The sequence below is a fragment of the Leucopleurus acutus genome (genome assembly GCF_964270905.1).
Source record: "Leucopleurus acutus genome assembly, chromosome: 1".
NCBI classification, from domain to species: Eukaryota; Metazoa; Chordata; class Mammalia; order Artiodactyla; family Delphinidae; genus Leucopleurus; species Leucopleurus acutus.
This window is the reverse complement of record NC_139142.1, coordinates 136216643-136233945: the sequence shown is the minus strand read 5'-3', so window position 1 is coordinate 136233945 and position 17303 is coordinate 136216643. Positions and strand designations below refer to the sequence as shown.

At 38.5% G+C, this 17303-nt stretch overlaps 1 protein-coding gene across 1 annotated transcript; it reads right to left on the bottom strand.

The window, feature by feature from the left end:
- Positions 1–5177: 5177 nt before the first annotated feature.
- LOC309962454 (uncharacterized protein C15orf61) lies at positions 5178–10248 on the bottom strand (the record flags this gene model as incomplete). Its single annotated transcript, XM_082840311.1, has 2 exons — positions 5178–5345; positions 9903–10248. The coding sequence occupies 2 exons, from the start codon at positions 10246–10248 to the stop codon at positions 5218–5220; spliced, it is 474 nt and encodes a 157-aa protein (XP_082696437.1). The 3' UTR covers positions 5178–5217.
- Positions 10249–17303: the final 7055 nt, after the last annotated feature.

The following is a 17303-nucleotide window of genomic DNA, read 5'->3' as shown; positions in this document are numbered from 1 at the left end:
AAACACTAAGTGCCCACTTCCCCTCCCCCCTTTACTAGTTTTTTAACAGCTTTATTAAAAGATAATTCACACGCCATACAGTTCTTCCATTTAAAGTGTACAATTCCATGTTTTAAGTATAGTCACAGAATTGTGCAACCATCACCACAATCAATTTTGGAACAGTTTCATCACCCCCAAAAGAATCCCCGTGCCCATTAACAGTCACTCCCCATTTCCTACCAACCTCCCCAGTCCTAGGCAATCACTAATCCACTTTCTGTCTCTATAGATTTGCCTATTCTGGACATTTCATATAAGTGGAATCACACAATGTATGAGCTTTTATGATGGGCTTTTTTCACTTAGTGTAATGTTTTCAAGAAAGTTTTGTCAATGCTGTAGCATGGATCAGTACATCCTTGCTTTTTTTGGTTGAATAATATTCTGTTGTGTGAATATGCCAAATTTTATTTTTATCCATTCATCAGTTGATATTTGTTTCCACTTCTTTGCTAGAATGAATAATGCTATGCTCACTTGTGTACAAGTTTTTGTGTGAACATACTTTCAATCCTCTAGGGTAGGTATCCTAGGAACAGAATTGCTGTGTAATATGATAACTCCATGTTTGATATTTTGTGGAACGGCCAAACTTTTCCGAAGTGGCTGCACTATTTTACATTCCCACTAGCAATGTATGAGGGTTCCAACTTCTCCACATTTCATGCGAACACTTGTTATTATGTCTTTTTGATTGTAGCCATCCTAGTGGGTATAAAGTGGTCTCTCATTGTGGTTTTGATTTGCATTTCCCTAATAGTTAAACGCCTTTCATGTGTTTAGTAGCTATTTGTATAATTTCTTTGGAGAAATGTCTGTCCAAATCTATTTTTCAATTGGGTTGAGTTAGAAGAATTCTTTATATATTCTGGCTACAGGTCCCTTTATCATATATATGATTTGCAAATATTTTCTCCCATTCTATCAGTTGTCTTTTATTTTCTTGATAGTGTCCTTTAAAACACAAAAGTTTTTAATTTTGATGATGTCCAACTTAACTTTTTTTTTTGTCATTTGCCTTTTCTAACATTTATCCTTTCCCCAAATAGATTTTTACACAAGGCAGTATATGAAATCACAGTTTCTTTACTAGAAAGCTAACTGAACTTAGAAATACACTTACTAGGGGCTTCCCTGGTGGTACAGTGGTTAAGAATCCGCCTGCCAATGCAGGGGACACGGGTGTGATCCCTGCTCCGGGAAGATCCTACATGCTGCAGAGCAACTAAGCCTGTGCACCACAACTACTGAGCCTGTGCTCTAGAGCCCGCGAGCCACAACTACTGAGCCGGCGTGCCACACCTACTGAAGCCTGTGTGCCTAGAGTTGTATTAAATGTACTCTCAATTAGCAAAACAGGTCTGAGAAGTTGCTGGATGGTCGAGCTTTTGTCATTGGAAACTATTTTATCCACATCTTCATTTAAAGAATTTTTTTTCTCAACATCTGATCTCCAATTTATATTAGAAAAATACTCTGTGGACTGTGGTCACTACTAATAACACTTCTTATTGTTGGGAAAGCTCTTGTGAAACATTTGTCAAGCACATAAAATGGTATAAAAGTGAAATACAGTAATTAAGATGTGTGTTCTATCGATTGTGTAAGCTAAAGTAATTTTTCATTACTAACGTTAAGATTTAATAAGTAGTTAAAGATTCTGACTTGGCACTAGTCATTAGCATGTAATTGAACTAGTAAAAAAGATCAGTTAAAGCTGTGTTGATTACCACCTTATCTTTGAAAGGCAATTAAAGACCTCAATCATTGCAACAAGATTTGATTGTGCAGCCTTTATTGGACATTGATCTTTCAGCAAAGTGCAGTTACATTTTCCATTAATTTACAGTAACAGAGTTTAACTCTGATACCCTAGACTGTTGACCCAGGTGAGATGTAATGCTAAGTACTTGTTTAGGTTAAGATGCCCCCAAACGTCATTACTGTCTGAATGGTAAGTGCTGAAAAAAAGTAGATACCCGATCCACTAGCTTTAGGATAAGGTTTCTGTTATCTGCATTAGCTTTTAAATGAAATAAAACCCAGATCCTTGTGTTTAGGTCACTCCACTCATTCAAACAACATTCATTCTTTAATAGAATTAAGAGATATTTTGTGAAGAATTATAGATGATCTGTGATTATAATTTTGAGTGATATAAATATAAATGACAAAATAAAATGTACATTTTAAAAGAAATACACATGGCTTTTAATTGTTTCCATTTTTACTGGTCAACAATAAGCAAAATATTAGTGGCCAAATATGTATGATGAACGAACTTATAACTATTTGTACAATTTGGTATGTTAAGCCATTAGCACTGAGAAACTAGGGATTTTTTTTTTTTTTTTAATTAGCAACCTCTTTCTTGCTCCCAACTCTGTTACTGCATCTTTATGGTGGTTCACAACTTACACAGGAACTACGAATTTTGACTAGAAACTTCTTCCAACACTTGATAATTGATTTGTATAGAAATAACAATAGAAGAGATGCAAGATTTTAAACTAAAATAAAACTTCATCTTCATTCAAAAAATAGTTGCCTGGATTATTCTGAAGACTAAAAATCCCATTAAATAAGTGTAGGCAGAAAAGCTGTCTGTTTCGTCAACTAAGAAAACTCCTGCTATCCAGAAGGGCTGGGTCCACTTAGAACCCTCCTTGCCACCTCAGGCATAACCAGCATGCGCACAGGCACACTCGCACAAACTGCCTTCATTGTGTCTCCTCCTCCCTTCCTCTCACTTACTTAAAAAATCCTTTTATTGATGAAGTCTTTTAAACTTAAATATATATGGAACACAAGAATGAGGATTACAAAACCAGCTTTTCTGAAATTAAGGTAAAACGGACATTTGCTTACAAGCACATTCATGATACATTTTAAGGCAGAAAGGTTTCTTGTTTTGTCCTTCTTAGATTACAGGTGGAAAAAACTAAGATACAAAGGAGTAGTTATTAGCCTGAGGTCAAAAAGTAAGATAGCACTGTTGCTAAAAATAGAATCAATCCCCTGCCTCCAGCATTTATATTTTATCCTTTTTAGGCCACAATACTTTGATGTAATATCCAACTTTAAAGAAAAAACTTGAACCATTTTTGTTCAATGAGAAGAATTTTTTCAGACTAAACGGTTCACTACAAGACTTCATAAATCCAAGGAATATTTTAAATATTTGAACCATGCCCTTAGCCATTGTTGAGTTCATCCTTTACCATGATCAACTTCATGAGAGCAAGAGGTCTATTGATTTTCATGTAATACAAGAAAATATTACATTTGCTTAATTGTTACACAGTGAGCACATCAGACAAGAAATCAAGGCTCTATTTAATGCTGCAAGCAGCAGAGAATTACAGAGATCAATAGGGTAGTTTGTCAAAGATGTTCTCCAAGGAGACTTACCTATCACCATATGGACAAGAAGTCACTCCGATTGTAGCTATTGAAAAACAGGTAAGCACAGTCAGCAGTACAAATTATCAGAAATCAAACAGGCCAGTGTGAAAAGAAGTGCAACTCTACTGAAAAGCTGTTATTTATGGTCTGATAAAAACCATTTTATCAGCCTTGTGTTGGGACCAAACCTTTACAGCAAGTATTGACAAGATCAGGAGCAATGAATGAGCAGTATTTGACTTAAAACTTATGAGCTATAGTTATTTAACTTTGCCCATTACAGAGGAAATCAGTTCTAGCCTTCCTTGCAAAATGCTAATAGTCAGTTTTATTATTAATGAAGCTTAATGTAACACTATCTCCTTTGCGTAAGCCATTCACTTAACTAGTGTCAAGTATATTCTTCTGGACTAAATATATTGGCATAAGTACTTCTTTGATTAAAAGTTTATTTAGAATTGCTGTTAGACAAGTGAACACTACATATATTTGAAGAACAGTTCACTCTGTAGCTCACTTAAAATGACTACCTTTAACGAAGCCTGTTTGTGTCACTTCATTATTCCAGTGCTTTCACCTCAATCACTTCCACTCACCTTCCCTACTGATTTGCCAGAAGTAGGCACCCAAACGTTGGTTAGATTGAATTCTATAAAATATTTTGCTACAAAACTGTGTAAACAGTAAACAGAGCATCAGCAACACATTAACATAAAATGATATATAATGCATGTTTGTAATTATGGGAGAGATCATAAATCTTAAACACCCGTTGGTTTAGAAATTAAATAGTTCTTAGTTCTCCCTAAATTACTCCAAATTTCTGAAATTTACCATTCGTCTGGGTTTTCTGTAACTACCCCCAAGGATAAATTTTTTTTAATGACTTTGCTTTAAAAAATGCAATTAACTTAATAAAATTCTAATGCAAAACCGCCATCAGGTCTTTAAAATTTCAGCCCACTTTCCATCGCCAATAAGTCTATGGATGGATACGTACAATTTCAGCTAGTTGCTTTTTTAAACAGTTACCAAATTTATTTTTTCTGGGTCTTTCTAGATTTTAATTGTTCTTACAGCTTTATTGGCATGCCATTTTAACTTTTAATAAGTCTTAATTTCATTCTTCTTGCTGCATTTACATTACCTAGAGTTGTTATTACATTTTTTAAAAAGTAGTATGGTATTGGATTCTTTAGGTAATAAGAAGTTTCAACATTACACCCACACCTCTCATACAGGTAAATGGCACAAGGGCTGTAATACATTTCCATTTAAAATCCTGACAGTTGAATGGTTTAAATTTCAGATTGCAGTTAGAATTCTCATCAACTTTGGATTTGCCAATGATATTATATTATCTCTATCATATATCCTAAAATTCTCTACTTCTTTTCCCAATGTTAAAGATTTTTTCCCCTTCCTTGTGGGGTATCTATATTTTCAAAGAGTTGATTTAAATTGTTAATACATAACTACAGAATCTATAAGTTACAATCATTTTTTATCTCTAGTTTAACCTAGTTATAGGAAAAAATTCATATAAGCGTTATGTGTTTGTAGTTCCCATTGGCTAAACAGAGTATGCAATATATAACAATGTATTAATATGAAAAGCTTTGCCTCTTGAGGGCAATGATTCATCTTAAAGAACCAGACACCGTAGAAAGAAAAAGGTGTTTGCAAAGTTTTATTTTAAAGGATCAAAAATAAATATTGCACATACACATGAGAAAATCTACTGATATTTTCATCCTCCAGTGCATACTTTCAGTACATGGCACCTTCATCTTCTTTATTTAGAAAATAAACTGTTATTGGTCCATAACTGGTGTGCACAGTCTCTGTGACTCTAGCAAATAACCAGGAGCCAAGTCCATATAATAAAGTTGGAATACCTAGAAAACAAATGAATATGTTATGTTACTTGTGAAATCAATACCTATTAATCATGTACTCATATATTTGTCATGGTATAAATCACATAGCACTCTTCAGCAACATCAAGAAATTATAAAGTTACAAAAATATGAGTATACACTGACTCAACCTAAAAGGTCAATTTCATCTATGTTTGTGGAACATAGTAACAATTGTGTAAGCCTAGAGATTTAAAAAACTATAGATAAAGCTGATGTAAACTGTAATTCAAAGTACTTTACAAACATTAATTCATTACCTCCAAATAATTATGAAGTAATTCTATATTCTTTTCACAAATAAGCAAACAGAGAAGTGTCATTAATTTAGTTGTAGATGCTCCTGATGATCGGCCTTGAGCTTAAATTACTAGGTCATCTTTATTGTGCTTTTAAGTTGGACAGTAATACCGATGGCTAAAATAATTTCTTGTACAACTTAAAAGAAACTGGGTCAAAAAGCTGTCTTCAAAATCTAAGGCAAAACCTAACTCTAAGGAAGATTTTAGTATAATAACAAACATGAGAAAGAAACAATCCCATTAATATTTTTACAACTGATTTGAAAATCTTGCTTCAACCTATCTGAAATAGGTATATAATAGACTGCAATAATATATTTCTTCTTTGGAATATCTCCATTTGTGATTAGTTGCCATTTGTGATACATGAAACTAAATATATACTAGCCAGAGATATGGATTAAGCACTCATATGCACATGACACTAAGCTGGACACAAAGCAAACTTTCACAATTCCTATTTTTTGTAAGACATTTAATCCATGACTATTATTAACATATTAAAAAACATATGTATAAAACCACAGGCACATGAATCAATAACAAATATTGTATAGTCTGCACAAATATTATTGTTCCTGGGTATGAGCTGGACAGAAAATAACAATTTTAAAGGAGAGCTGTGCAACTGGAAAATCACTTTCTTTCTAGATAAGAGGGAAATCAACACATGCTCAGGACTAATCATATTGTTAAATTTTTTTCTTATTTTTCTGCAAGAGTATATTTGCTGTGTTATGTTCCTTTTGAGTGTATAAGTTCATTGGACTACTTTGTGCTTATTCCCTGAAGCTGCATTCCAGCCACTGTGATGCCAGAGATTAATCAGGAGAAGCATCACTAGTTGGCAATGAGAGAGGCAAAAATGCCCATTCAGACTGGCGCCTCTCTATTTTTAGGAATATACTGGGTCACAGCTTGTTACCTTCACAGGGTTCCCTGGAATTCCTATGCAACTTTTCACAGTATATTGCCTTCTTTGCCTTGGTAATACCTCCTCCCAAATCTCTAAATGCCTCAAGGGAACGTCACAAAAAATTCACAAAAACTAGCATCATAAAGCTATTTATAAATCATTTAACCAAAAGGAGAAAAAAAGGCAAGTAGGGCTTCCCTGGTGGCGCAGTGGTTGAGAGTCCGCCTGCTGATGCAGGGGACACGGGTTCGTGCCCCGGTCCGGGAAGATCCCACGTGCCGCAGAGCGGCTGGGCCCGTGAGCCATGGCCGCTGAGCCTGCGCGTCCGGAGCCTGTGCCCCGCAACGGGAGAGGCCACAGCAGTGAGAGGCCCGCGTACCGCAAAAAAAAAAAAAGTCAAGTAGTGGTGTGGAGTGGGGGAGTGGACAAGAGAACAAGAACAGGGCAGGCAGAAGCAAGTGAAGAGTAGAGGGAGCAGCTGAAATAAATTTAAAATACGGTATCACAACTTCAAAAGCTGAAAACAGAGTGAGAAAGAAAAACAGGCTCTAGAAATAATTATACATTTTCCAAATATACTGATAGTAAAATACATAAAATATGACTTTTAAACCAATGCTAAGGACTTACAGTTAAGAAATGGATGGTGACACTGAAAGTTTCGTTTTACAGTATTTATCACAGTTTTCAATTAAAATACTGATACTTGAAAAAAAATCACACAAATGGTCAATATTTTTTCAGCTAAAATGGAGGACTGATCAAGGATTACTAACTTAATAACTACATTATCTCTTATTAAGAAACAACTAGGAACCATTATCATTCATGCTATTTGATAGGGGGTGGAGATGTAATGTAGGAGTCAGAAATTCTCTAATTTTTTTTTTTATCCTGCAGTCTACTTATTTAATGCAGTCAGGCTAATACACTAAATGGGAAGATTAGCCACATATATAATTTACACACTAAAAAACCCCATAATTTTCTTTACAGCACAAATGCTGTAAAGTCTGTAAGGTTTGATGAAAAATTAAATTTTTTCCAGACTGTCTGAAACATATCATAACATCAAAATGAATGTGCAAGTCAGTTCTTTGCACAATAATTCATTTTGAGTCAGCTGAACAGTAGGTAAACCACTGTCAAATTAAGCACTTTAAAAAAATTAGAACTTTGTAGCAAGTCTCCAATTACCCATTCATTCCAATGGTAAACTGCTTTTCTTAAATCTCAATCTATTTCCCAGCAGGATACCCAGACTAGTAAACCATCAGTAAAATGTCAGCTTCCATTGAAAGGAAGGCAGAAGAGAAAGGGAACCAATGGGTAAAAGAGAAATCTTTATTATTTACAAAATGGAAAAATGAACTACTTTGATAATTACTAATTTGAAAGGAAAGAAGAAGAATAAAATTCTAAGTATTTTTAAATAGAATATGTACTTGATGATCCACAGGGGCAACTGCACAACATAGAATAGGAAAAAAATCCTATTATCTAATTCCCTACCCTAAGACAAAAATACAATATGAACATTATCAAATTGGTTAATACTCTTAAAATAAAAAGTCCAGAAAAAAATAACTCCCTTTATTAGCATAAGCTAATTTGTATTCAAGCATGCTTGTGCAAAAAGTTTTCCTTTTTGTTTAACAAAACTCTTATTCTCTTTTAAACAGAATTTTTAGAATTTTCAAAAGACCATTAAATCACTATTCAGCTTTCTCTTTCACATTAAAAAAAAACTACAGCTGCTGTTTCTTTCTTCAAAAGGTTTTACTACTTTTCTGTGTGAGAATGCTCTGGGCATCCTATTTTTCTTTGGATTTCTTTCTACCTAAAAAGAGAAGCCCCTAATCATTAAGCTGTTCTTAAAGTGTTAGGTTTTAAATGGTGAAAACTTTTTTTAAAAAGGCATTGGTCTCATGGTTTACCTATAACCCTCCAGTTATGCTTTTCCTAACCTATTACTCTACATTTGGGAAGAATGATTTTTTTCTGATTCTAAAAATGCTAAAATAAACATATTCTTCTTGAATCTAGTCATCACTCCAGTCTCTCCAAATAACTTTGAACTGAATTTTCTGAGTCACTACACTCCTCAACTTCTTTGCATCAACCTCAAAATTAGTAGGCATGCTCTATATAGTTCATCAGCCAAATCATAAGACATATTTTTTAAAGGATACACATTGCTGAATAATCTTCTCCTTAATGGACTGAACCCAAGACAGTCCCAGTGGAGCAATGGCTCCAAAATCCCATGACTGCCATATGGGAGTTATTATAAGCAAAAATACACCTACCATATTTAAATTTAAGAAACTATCAGGCTATATAGTAATAGTGCAGCTGCATAGGCGTTTAGCTTTAATTCTGGTTCAAAAAACTGGTTGGGTAACGTGGGTCAGCTTGTACATCTAGATGATTCTGAATTACTGAAATATGGATTAATTTGCTATCAGCTATATGAATAGGTTCCAAACATCCTGAGGCCTATTTTTCACTGACCTAGAAAATATAAAAGATGCACTCATGTCAACGTTCACGCCTCTTCGGTCATTAACCAAAAGATAATAAACATCCAGCAAGAGTTAACACTCTCAGAGTTAGAATATTCCATGAAAACATACCAATATTAAAGAGGTAGTCTTTTAAATATCTTTTAGGCCTAGCATCACTGGTGAAAATCTTTAGTGCTTTTAGTAAAACAACCTTGCTGGGGTTTCATATAAAGAGAACAAAGAAACTTCAAAAAAGTAATTCCAGTTTTTATAATATGAACGCACCCACAAAGTGGTGCTCATGGGAACGAATCCTGCCATGCAATTAGGCATTTTTTAAAAACTTAAGAGCCACTTTCCAGGGGCCTACACCCTCCTTCTCACTGCCCAATGTAGGGGTCCTTCTAGTTAAGAGCTGCAGGGTAGCGAGGATGGAATGCTCTCTCCCCGGGGTGATGCAGGGTAGTCCCTAAGTACAGGCATGTCGATAAGCCCCACTTTCCGGGGGACGATTCAGGAGCAACAACTTAGCCCTGACAGGCACCTGCCGGGCGGGGGAATACAGAAGCCCAGGGCCAGGGCCGGGGGTGGAAGGCTGCAGAGTGGGTGGGACGCACAGGCAGCGTCTGGGTAACGCCCCAGCACTGGGCGAAGCGTGGCGAGCGCGTGCGCCCGGGCGAGCCTGCACGGGGCCGGGGCAGGGCTCCTAGGACCGGGGGCTCGGCCTCGGAGCCAGAGCGTTTGTCAGTGTGCTTTGCAAACAGTGGGGCCATCGTCGGCGCGACGTGCTTCACCGGCCCGGGCCACTCACCGAGGTTGATAACCTTGAGCGCCGTGAAGAACCGGTCCTGCCGGGCCAGGTCGTGCCAGGGGGCCTTGGAGCAGTGGTACTTGATGAAGGGGAAGCAGCCGGTGCGCAGGACGTGGTAGTTGGCGCCCTGCACGGGCCAGTTGAAGTGCGAGAGGCCGAACTGGTCGTTGCGGACGGCGCTGTAGGGCACGCAGAAGGAGGTCCAGTGCGGCAAGCGCCGCTGCAGCAGGTGGCGCGTCAGCACCTCCGAGGCGCGGGGCTTCGGGCGGGAGGCGACGCCCAAGGCCCAGGGCCGGCACAGCAGCAGCCAGAGCACGGCCTCATGGGCCCTCCGCAGAGCCTCCATAACCGGCTTTGCCCGCGTCCCCCGCCCCCTGGCCGCCGTAGGGGCGCGCGCCGCTGGGGGCGGGGCCGAAGGAGCGCGAGCCCTCGCTCGCTCCTCGGGCGTGCGGCGGGGATGCCCAATGGGCGCCGCGCGAGTGTGCGAGACCCCTCCGCCCCCGGGCGCGGCGGCGCGTGCGCACAAAGGTCCCGCGGCTTCCTAGGGAGAGTGGAGCGGGTCGCGGGCGGGCAGTCGGAGGCACTCTCGCTGAGGAGGTAGTGAAAACATGACCGAGGACCTCGTGAACTCATTAATAACCCTGAGGAGGGTTGAGGGCGGGCTTCGCGAGTATTATCAGTTTAGGTAAGAGGAAAATTAAGCTTTAAAACAATTAAATAACTTAACCACCCTACTGAGTGGCAAAACTCACACCCGTATCTCTTTTCCAAGCCGCAGGCTCAAGTGCAATCCTTGGTTGGTGGTGTTGAGGAAACCCTTGAGAAGGTGTCCTCAGGGAAGCGAGTTAAAAGTCAAGTCCCCAGATTTGCAGTGGCTGGTAAAGTCGGGGAGCACTTTTGTATTCAGATCCCCGCTGTCGTGTTGTTTAAAATAAGTCCCAGATATTTCAACAGAAAAAGTTTATTTCTTAGAAAGTCCTACGTCTCTCCATGCAGTGTGCACCACCACCTCCTTCCTAAGAGTCTGGTGAACGCCAGACCAGGAGTCTTTTAGTTTTAAACCTTAATAATCCTGTCACTCATTATCAAATCTCGTACTTTAGGAAAACCTTTTCTCAAATTTTGCAGCCTCTTGAGGTAATAACTTACATACATCTGCTTTCTAAAGAAGCATTTCCTCTTACATGTCCTAAATTCATGGTTGGAGAAACGATACATAAATAAGATGTGTTTGGAAAGTACTGTATGTAAATGAGACACGTGTAAACACCATATAACAGTTGCTGTTATTGTTGTTGAAGACTCATGTAGGATATGAGTAGGATAGTGTAGGAGAATGTAGGATAGTGTAGCTAGCTCTTACATTCTCCAGTTTTTATTGATTCCTACAACAAGCAATGATTGAGCACCCGTAACCATGTGCCAAATCTTGTAGGGTTAAGTCATTTCAGGAGCCTTGTAGTCATGCAAATGATTTAAACTTTATAGGATTCCCTATTAAATTTTGAAAGATTTTAGGGAGAAGCACGATGTAGTTAGATTTGCGCAGAAATGGCTGAAGGGAGGCTAAGACAAGTCAGGGAGGTGATTCAATACTGTGATTTCAAATTAAATTTTTAAAAGCACTGGAGTCCTTTTTCAAACAAAATCTGTCATAGAAGCCCAACCTATGAAAACTTGTGTTTTATTACTAAACATTTATAAGTGCAAAAACTTAACATTAAAGTTAAGTTTTTAAAATGAGTCTAGTTTGTTATTGTCTTGGGTTTTTATTTTGCTTGTTTTGTTTTTAGCAGAAAAGGAATTTATTGGAAGGAAATTGGATAGCTAAAATAATAAATAGGACGTCTGCAGAACCAAGCTTAGCAATGGGAAGGAATCAAGAGAGACTGGCCGGCAAAGACGTAGGTAAGACCAACAGGAATTGGTATGGTTGGGATGCCGTGGCTGGCCCCATGCCACTGGACTCTTGACCCTGCGGGATATTTTTGTTTGCTTGGCTTTGTTTTCCTTTAATCTTTTTTTTTTAAGTTGATTTTTTTTTCCTTAATTTTTTGGCTGCGTCAGGTCTTAGTTGCGGCACGTGAGATCTTTTTGTTGCGGCACGTGGGCTTCTCTCTAGTTATGGCCGTGTGGGTTTTCTCTTTCTAGTTGAGGCGTGTGGGCTCCAGAGCGCAGGGGCTCTGTAGTTTGCGGGCCGCGGGCTCTCTCATTGAGGCATGCGAGCTCAGTAGTTGTGGCGTGCGGTATTAGTTGCTCCTGCGGCATGTGGGATCTTAGTTCCCCGACCAGGGATCAAACCCGTGTCCCCTGCATTGGAAGATGGATTCTTTACCACTGGACCATCAGGGAAGTCCCGATCCTGCTGTTTCACGCTCAAAAATTTTTGAAGTTGGGGGCTATTGACAACAGTTGCTGCTATAGCAGCCTCAGAACAGTTTATTTCTTATTCCTTTGTTTTGGTTGCATACTATCAAGAAAATCCTGATCCCTTCGGAGAAGTGGATACAGATAAGAGTGGTTTTTAAGTGATTCATCTTGAAATCTTGGGCATGTGCTTCAGTTAGAGATGGCAGGAGGAGATTAATTCTGAGATCTACACTGAAATGACTTAACCTCAAATTAATGCATGGGCAGTTTGCAATATGTTAAAAAAATTGACATTATCTCTCCTTTGGCAATATAAAAATCTATTTTTTAAAAAATGAAATTTGAATCAAACGTGGGGAACCTCTGAATTCTGTCTGAGAAGCCCTAGGTTCTGTAGCATATAATGTAAAACTACTGATAAAGAGAAGCAGATATTTACATAGGTTTCACTGCGTTGTCTCATGAAGGCTTGGGAAAAGGCTGAAGGATTTCTGTTGCAAGACCCTGTCTTGGAAAAACCTCAGCAGTGATGAGGGTTCCTCTAATCCAAGGCTCTTTGATTATCTCTCTTTTCTATTCTAAGGTAGGAAGTTCTTCCAAAGATTTCTGATAGATGTTGGACCACACCCAGGTTTTCAAGAGTGTTTGAATGAAATATTACCCTAACCTAAAGATACAGAGCTGGAGAACATGACATCTAGATATCTCTTCTAACTTTAAGATTTTATGGTACTCCTTCCATAGTTGAAATAAAATAATTTCTCAAAAAACCTACAACTCAGATCAGATGCTTGGTTTTCTTTTCAGTTCTAATTCTTCATGGTCATGAAACAAAGGGGCTTAGAAGTTGGCATTCAAAAGCCTGAGTCAATGTTCAAAAATATTGTGTCCAGCAATTAAGAATTAAATGCATTAAATACACGAATACTTAGTTTTCCACAAAGCATGGAGAAATGGCGTATCCCTTAGAAGGAAGCCCTTAAAAATAGCTATCAATAGTGCTACCGTGTACAGCTTTTAACATGTGCATGGGTGTATCAAGCTGCTCCTAGAAAGAAGGGAATTGGTTTTGGTTTTGTTTAAAGGCACCCAGGACCTTGTAGATGTTCAGAACATGTTAAAAATGAGTTCTACAAAGTTGATAGTTTGGAATATATTAAAATTAAAAATTTCTGTTCATTAAAAGGCACTATTAAGAGAGTGAAAATGTAATCCAAAGAGTGGGAGAAATATCTGTAATACGTATATCTGACAAAGCATTTGGTATCTAGAACAAATCATTAAAAAAATAATCCAATAGAAAGGTGGACAAAATATTTGAATGGACTCTTCACAAAGGAGAACATCCAGATGTTTAATAATGTGAAAAAGTGCTTCGTTTCACTAATCATATGAGAAATGGGAATTAAAATATATATTACCTTATATGTTACACACCCACTAGAGTGGCTAAATTAGAAAAGATAGAAAGTATTAAGCGTTGGTGAGGATATGCAGCAGTCAGAACTTTTATGCGTGGCTGGCAACCACTCTGGAAAATTTTTTGGCAGTTTAAATTAAAGCTGAATACATGCATACCTTATGACCCAGCCATACCACTCGTAGGTATATATTTATATTAGTGTGCTCAGGCTGCCATAACAAAATGCCACAGACTGCGTTTAGCCAACCACAGAAACTTCTTACAGTTCTGGGGACTGGGGTGTCCAAGATCAGGTGCCAGCCAGTTGGGTTCCTGGAGAGAGTTCTCTTCTTGGCTTGTATTTTCTTCTTGCTGTATCCTCCCATGGTAGACAGAGCTAGCTCTGTGTCTGACTCTTTCTTTTCTAATGAGGGCACTAGCCCTATTATGGGTCCCACCTTTAGGACTTCATTTAACCCCTATCACCTCCTCCTGCATGAGGCCCTATCACCAAATACAGTCACTTTGGGTATTAGGGCTTCAGCATATTCAGCATATTTTGAGGGGGCACAAACATTCAGTCCTTAGCAATTCCCAACAGAAATTGCGTGCATATGTTTTTCAAAAGACACGTACTAGAATATTCATAGCAGCACTACTCATATTTGTAATACTTAACCAGGAAATTACTCAAATGCCTTGCAGTAGTAGAGCATATACACAAATTGTGGCATATTCACACAATGGAATACTACAGCAACAAGAACGAATGCTCTACAGTCACACACAACATGCATGGATCTCACAAACATGAGGAAGAGTGGAAGAATGCAGACACTAAAGAGCTTACTGTACGATCTCATTTACATAAAGTATAGAAACTGGCCTAAACTCATCTATGCTGTTAGAAGGGGGATAGCAATCATTCTTGGAGTGGAGAGGCAGTTACTAGGAGGAGTATGAGGTGACTTCTGGGGGACTGGGATTATTTTCTGTTTTTCAAAACATTCTTTTATTTCTATACTTTTTTTAAAAGCAATTTTTTAAGAGTGGTTTTAGACTCACAGAAAAATTAAGAGGAAGGTACAGATATTTCTCGTGAATCCCCTGCCCCACACATGCATAGCCTCCCCCATTATCAGCATCCCCCACCGGAGTGGTACATTAGTTATAATTGATGAACCTATGGATTATTCTCTTTCTTGATCTAGATTCTAGTTAAATGGGTGTATTCAGATTGTAAAGTACTAAATACAGATGATATGTGCCCTTTTCTGCATGTATATTATACTTCAATAAAAAGTTTGAAAAAAACAATGAGTTCTACAGGAGGTATTACATAATAACACATCCTGTTATTCACGTTTATTAAGAAATATGTATAGAGAACATATATAGTGGACATGACCGAAACATGACCTTGTACATATATAGCATCTTTTTTCTCATGTTGTTTTGACAACCTTACTGTGAGATCCTGATTTGCTCACATATTTCTAATAGTGTGATTTAAAAGAAAATAGGGTAGGCATGGGGATTTTAATTCACTGCTATTCTCAGGAGAATTAAGGGCAAGATACTAGGTGCATATGTCAGCGTGTTGGTAAAAGATAAAGGAATTATTTAAAAGGGATAGAAATATTTACACTTAGGATTTCATTTACAATTTCCAGTTTGAAGCTTTAGGATTTTTGGTTCAAGGAAAGGAGGACCATGGAGTTGCTGCTGCCCCAATTCATATTCCAGCATGTTTTAGAACTTAAAAACAGATACTTCAAAGAACCACCATCCTGAGTCTCCTAGGAACCCAAATCTGCTTAATGGCTCAGTGCCCTCTAAGCCCAGCTCAGCACCAGAGGAAGTGGCATGAGTTCCCCCTATAGCTGGAAGAATGCTCCTTCGTTCTCCCTATTCCCATCAATGGCAAACAGTGCTTGCTGCTCCATTCCTGTATCCTTGTGTGTGCCCTGGCAAGGACAATATACATTGGCTTTATGCAAAATTATCCTCATAGAAGTACTGGGTTATGGCAGGAGTTATTAGGAAAGGAAGGAACTGCTGTATTCTTATCTAGATCTTTTTGAGTCCTTCTGTGGAACTGATTGATGTTCTGAAAGCCCCCAAGCAGTCGGCTGGCAGCTGGGGCTGCTGTTACAAAGAGTGGCAAGAAGAATTACTCTGGTAAAACATTTTATTGTGAACAAAGTGGGTACAGAAATCTCATCCAAAAGCATCTTGTGTCTAAAGTACTCTCAAGTTCTCCCCTCCACTGGAATGTAAACTTTCTAAGGCCAGAGGTTTATGTCTGTTTTATTAACCTTTGTGATCCCAGCACCTAGTAACTTGGCATATGGTAGGTACTCTATTTGTTGAATAAGTGGGAAAAGAAGTGGGTAAAGTGAGTACAATTAGTGTGTTTGAGGGATGTTGAAGAAAGGAAATCATAATATTCAGGGTCAGTGGTTTTAATTTTAATTTTGATAGCTGGAGAAATTAAACTACAGAATAGGAAAGAAACTTATCCAAGATCATATACCAGAAACAAGAATCAAAATTCTGGCCTCCCAGCTTTCAGTGAGCTTTTCATTAGGAAATATTTCTATGCTATTCTGACATGGATGCTAGAATCCAGTAGCAAGGAGACATATTTGTGACTTTTTGAAACCAGCTAGTGATTTATGCTGGTAGATAACACAATCCATTTCCTGGGCATGTTTTCAATGTTACAATCTTAATAATATGTAGTCAGTGTTTGGGGAAAGCATTTGAAAACATGGCCAAGTAAATTCACCTTGTCACATGGGTCATAATTATGGTCTCAGCTTCATAAAGTGAGCCTTGTTTTACTGACAGATTCATTCATGAATAGCATACAACATTTTTGTAGCAGAAATTATATTTTCATATCAAATTCCTAAGATATTTTGGCTTTGCTGCTGATCTTCAACCGACAGTGACTCTTAGCACTTTAGCTGTGAGTCTTTATGCCCCCTCCCCAGTCTCACTGTCAAGTAGTTAATGATCTATAAACAAATACTGAGATGCCCTAAGGGGGCTCTCCATTTAAAGGGGCCTTTAATCATTTTATAATAGAAATACAGTAGTCCACCGGCTGATTTATGATTTGTCAGTTTTAGTTTTTGAAGTGGCATTCCACTGGTATTTTCAGATGGGACAGTTTTTTAATTTACTGTACAAAAGCATTACATTTTATCCAGTTTTTCCCTTCAGAAGAAAACTTGAAAAATGTGAATCTGGGCTTCCCTGGTGGCTCAGTGGTTGAGAGTCCGCCTGCTGACTCAGGGGACGTGGGTTCGTGCCCCAGTCGGGAGGATCCCACATGCCGCGGAGCGGCTGGGCCCGTGAGCCATGGCCGCTGAACCTGCGCGTCCGGAGCCTGTGCCCCGCAACAACGGGAGAGGCCACAGCAGTGAGAGGCCTACGTACCGCAAAAAAAAAAAAATGTGAATCTACATTTGCAGTTTCCATTGTAAGAAATACCTTTTCTTACAATGGGCCCCCTGCATTGGGAGCACGGAGTCTTAACCACTGTGCCACCAGGGAAGTCCCCCAAATTCACCAATTTTGATAAGTTGTTTTTAAATGCATGCTGATACGACAGCTGTCAC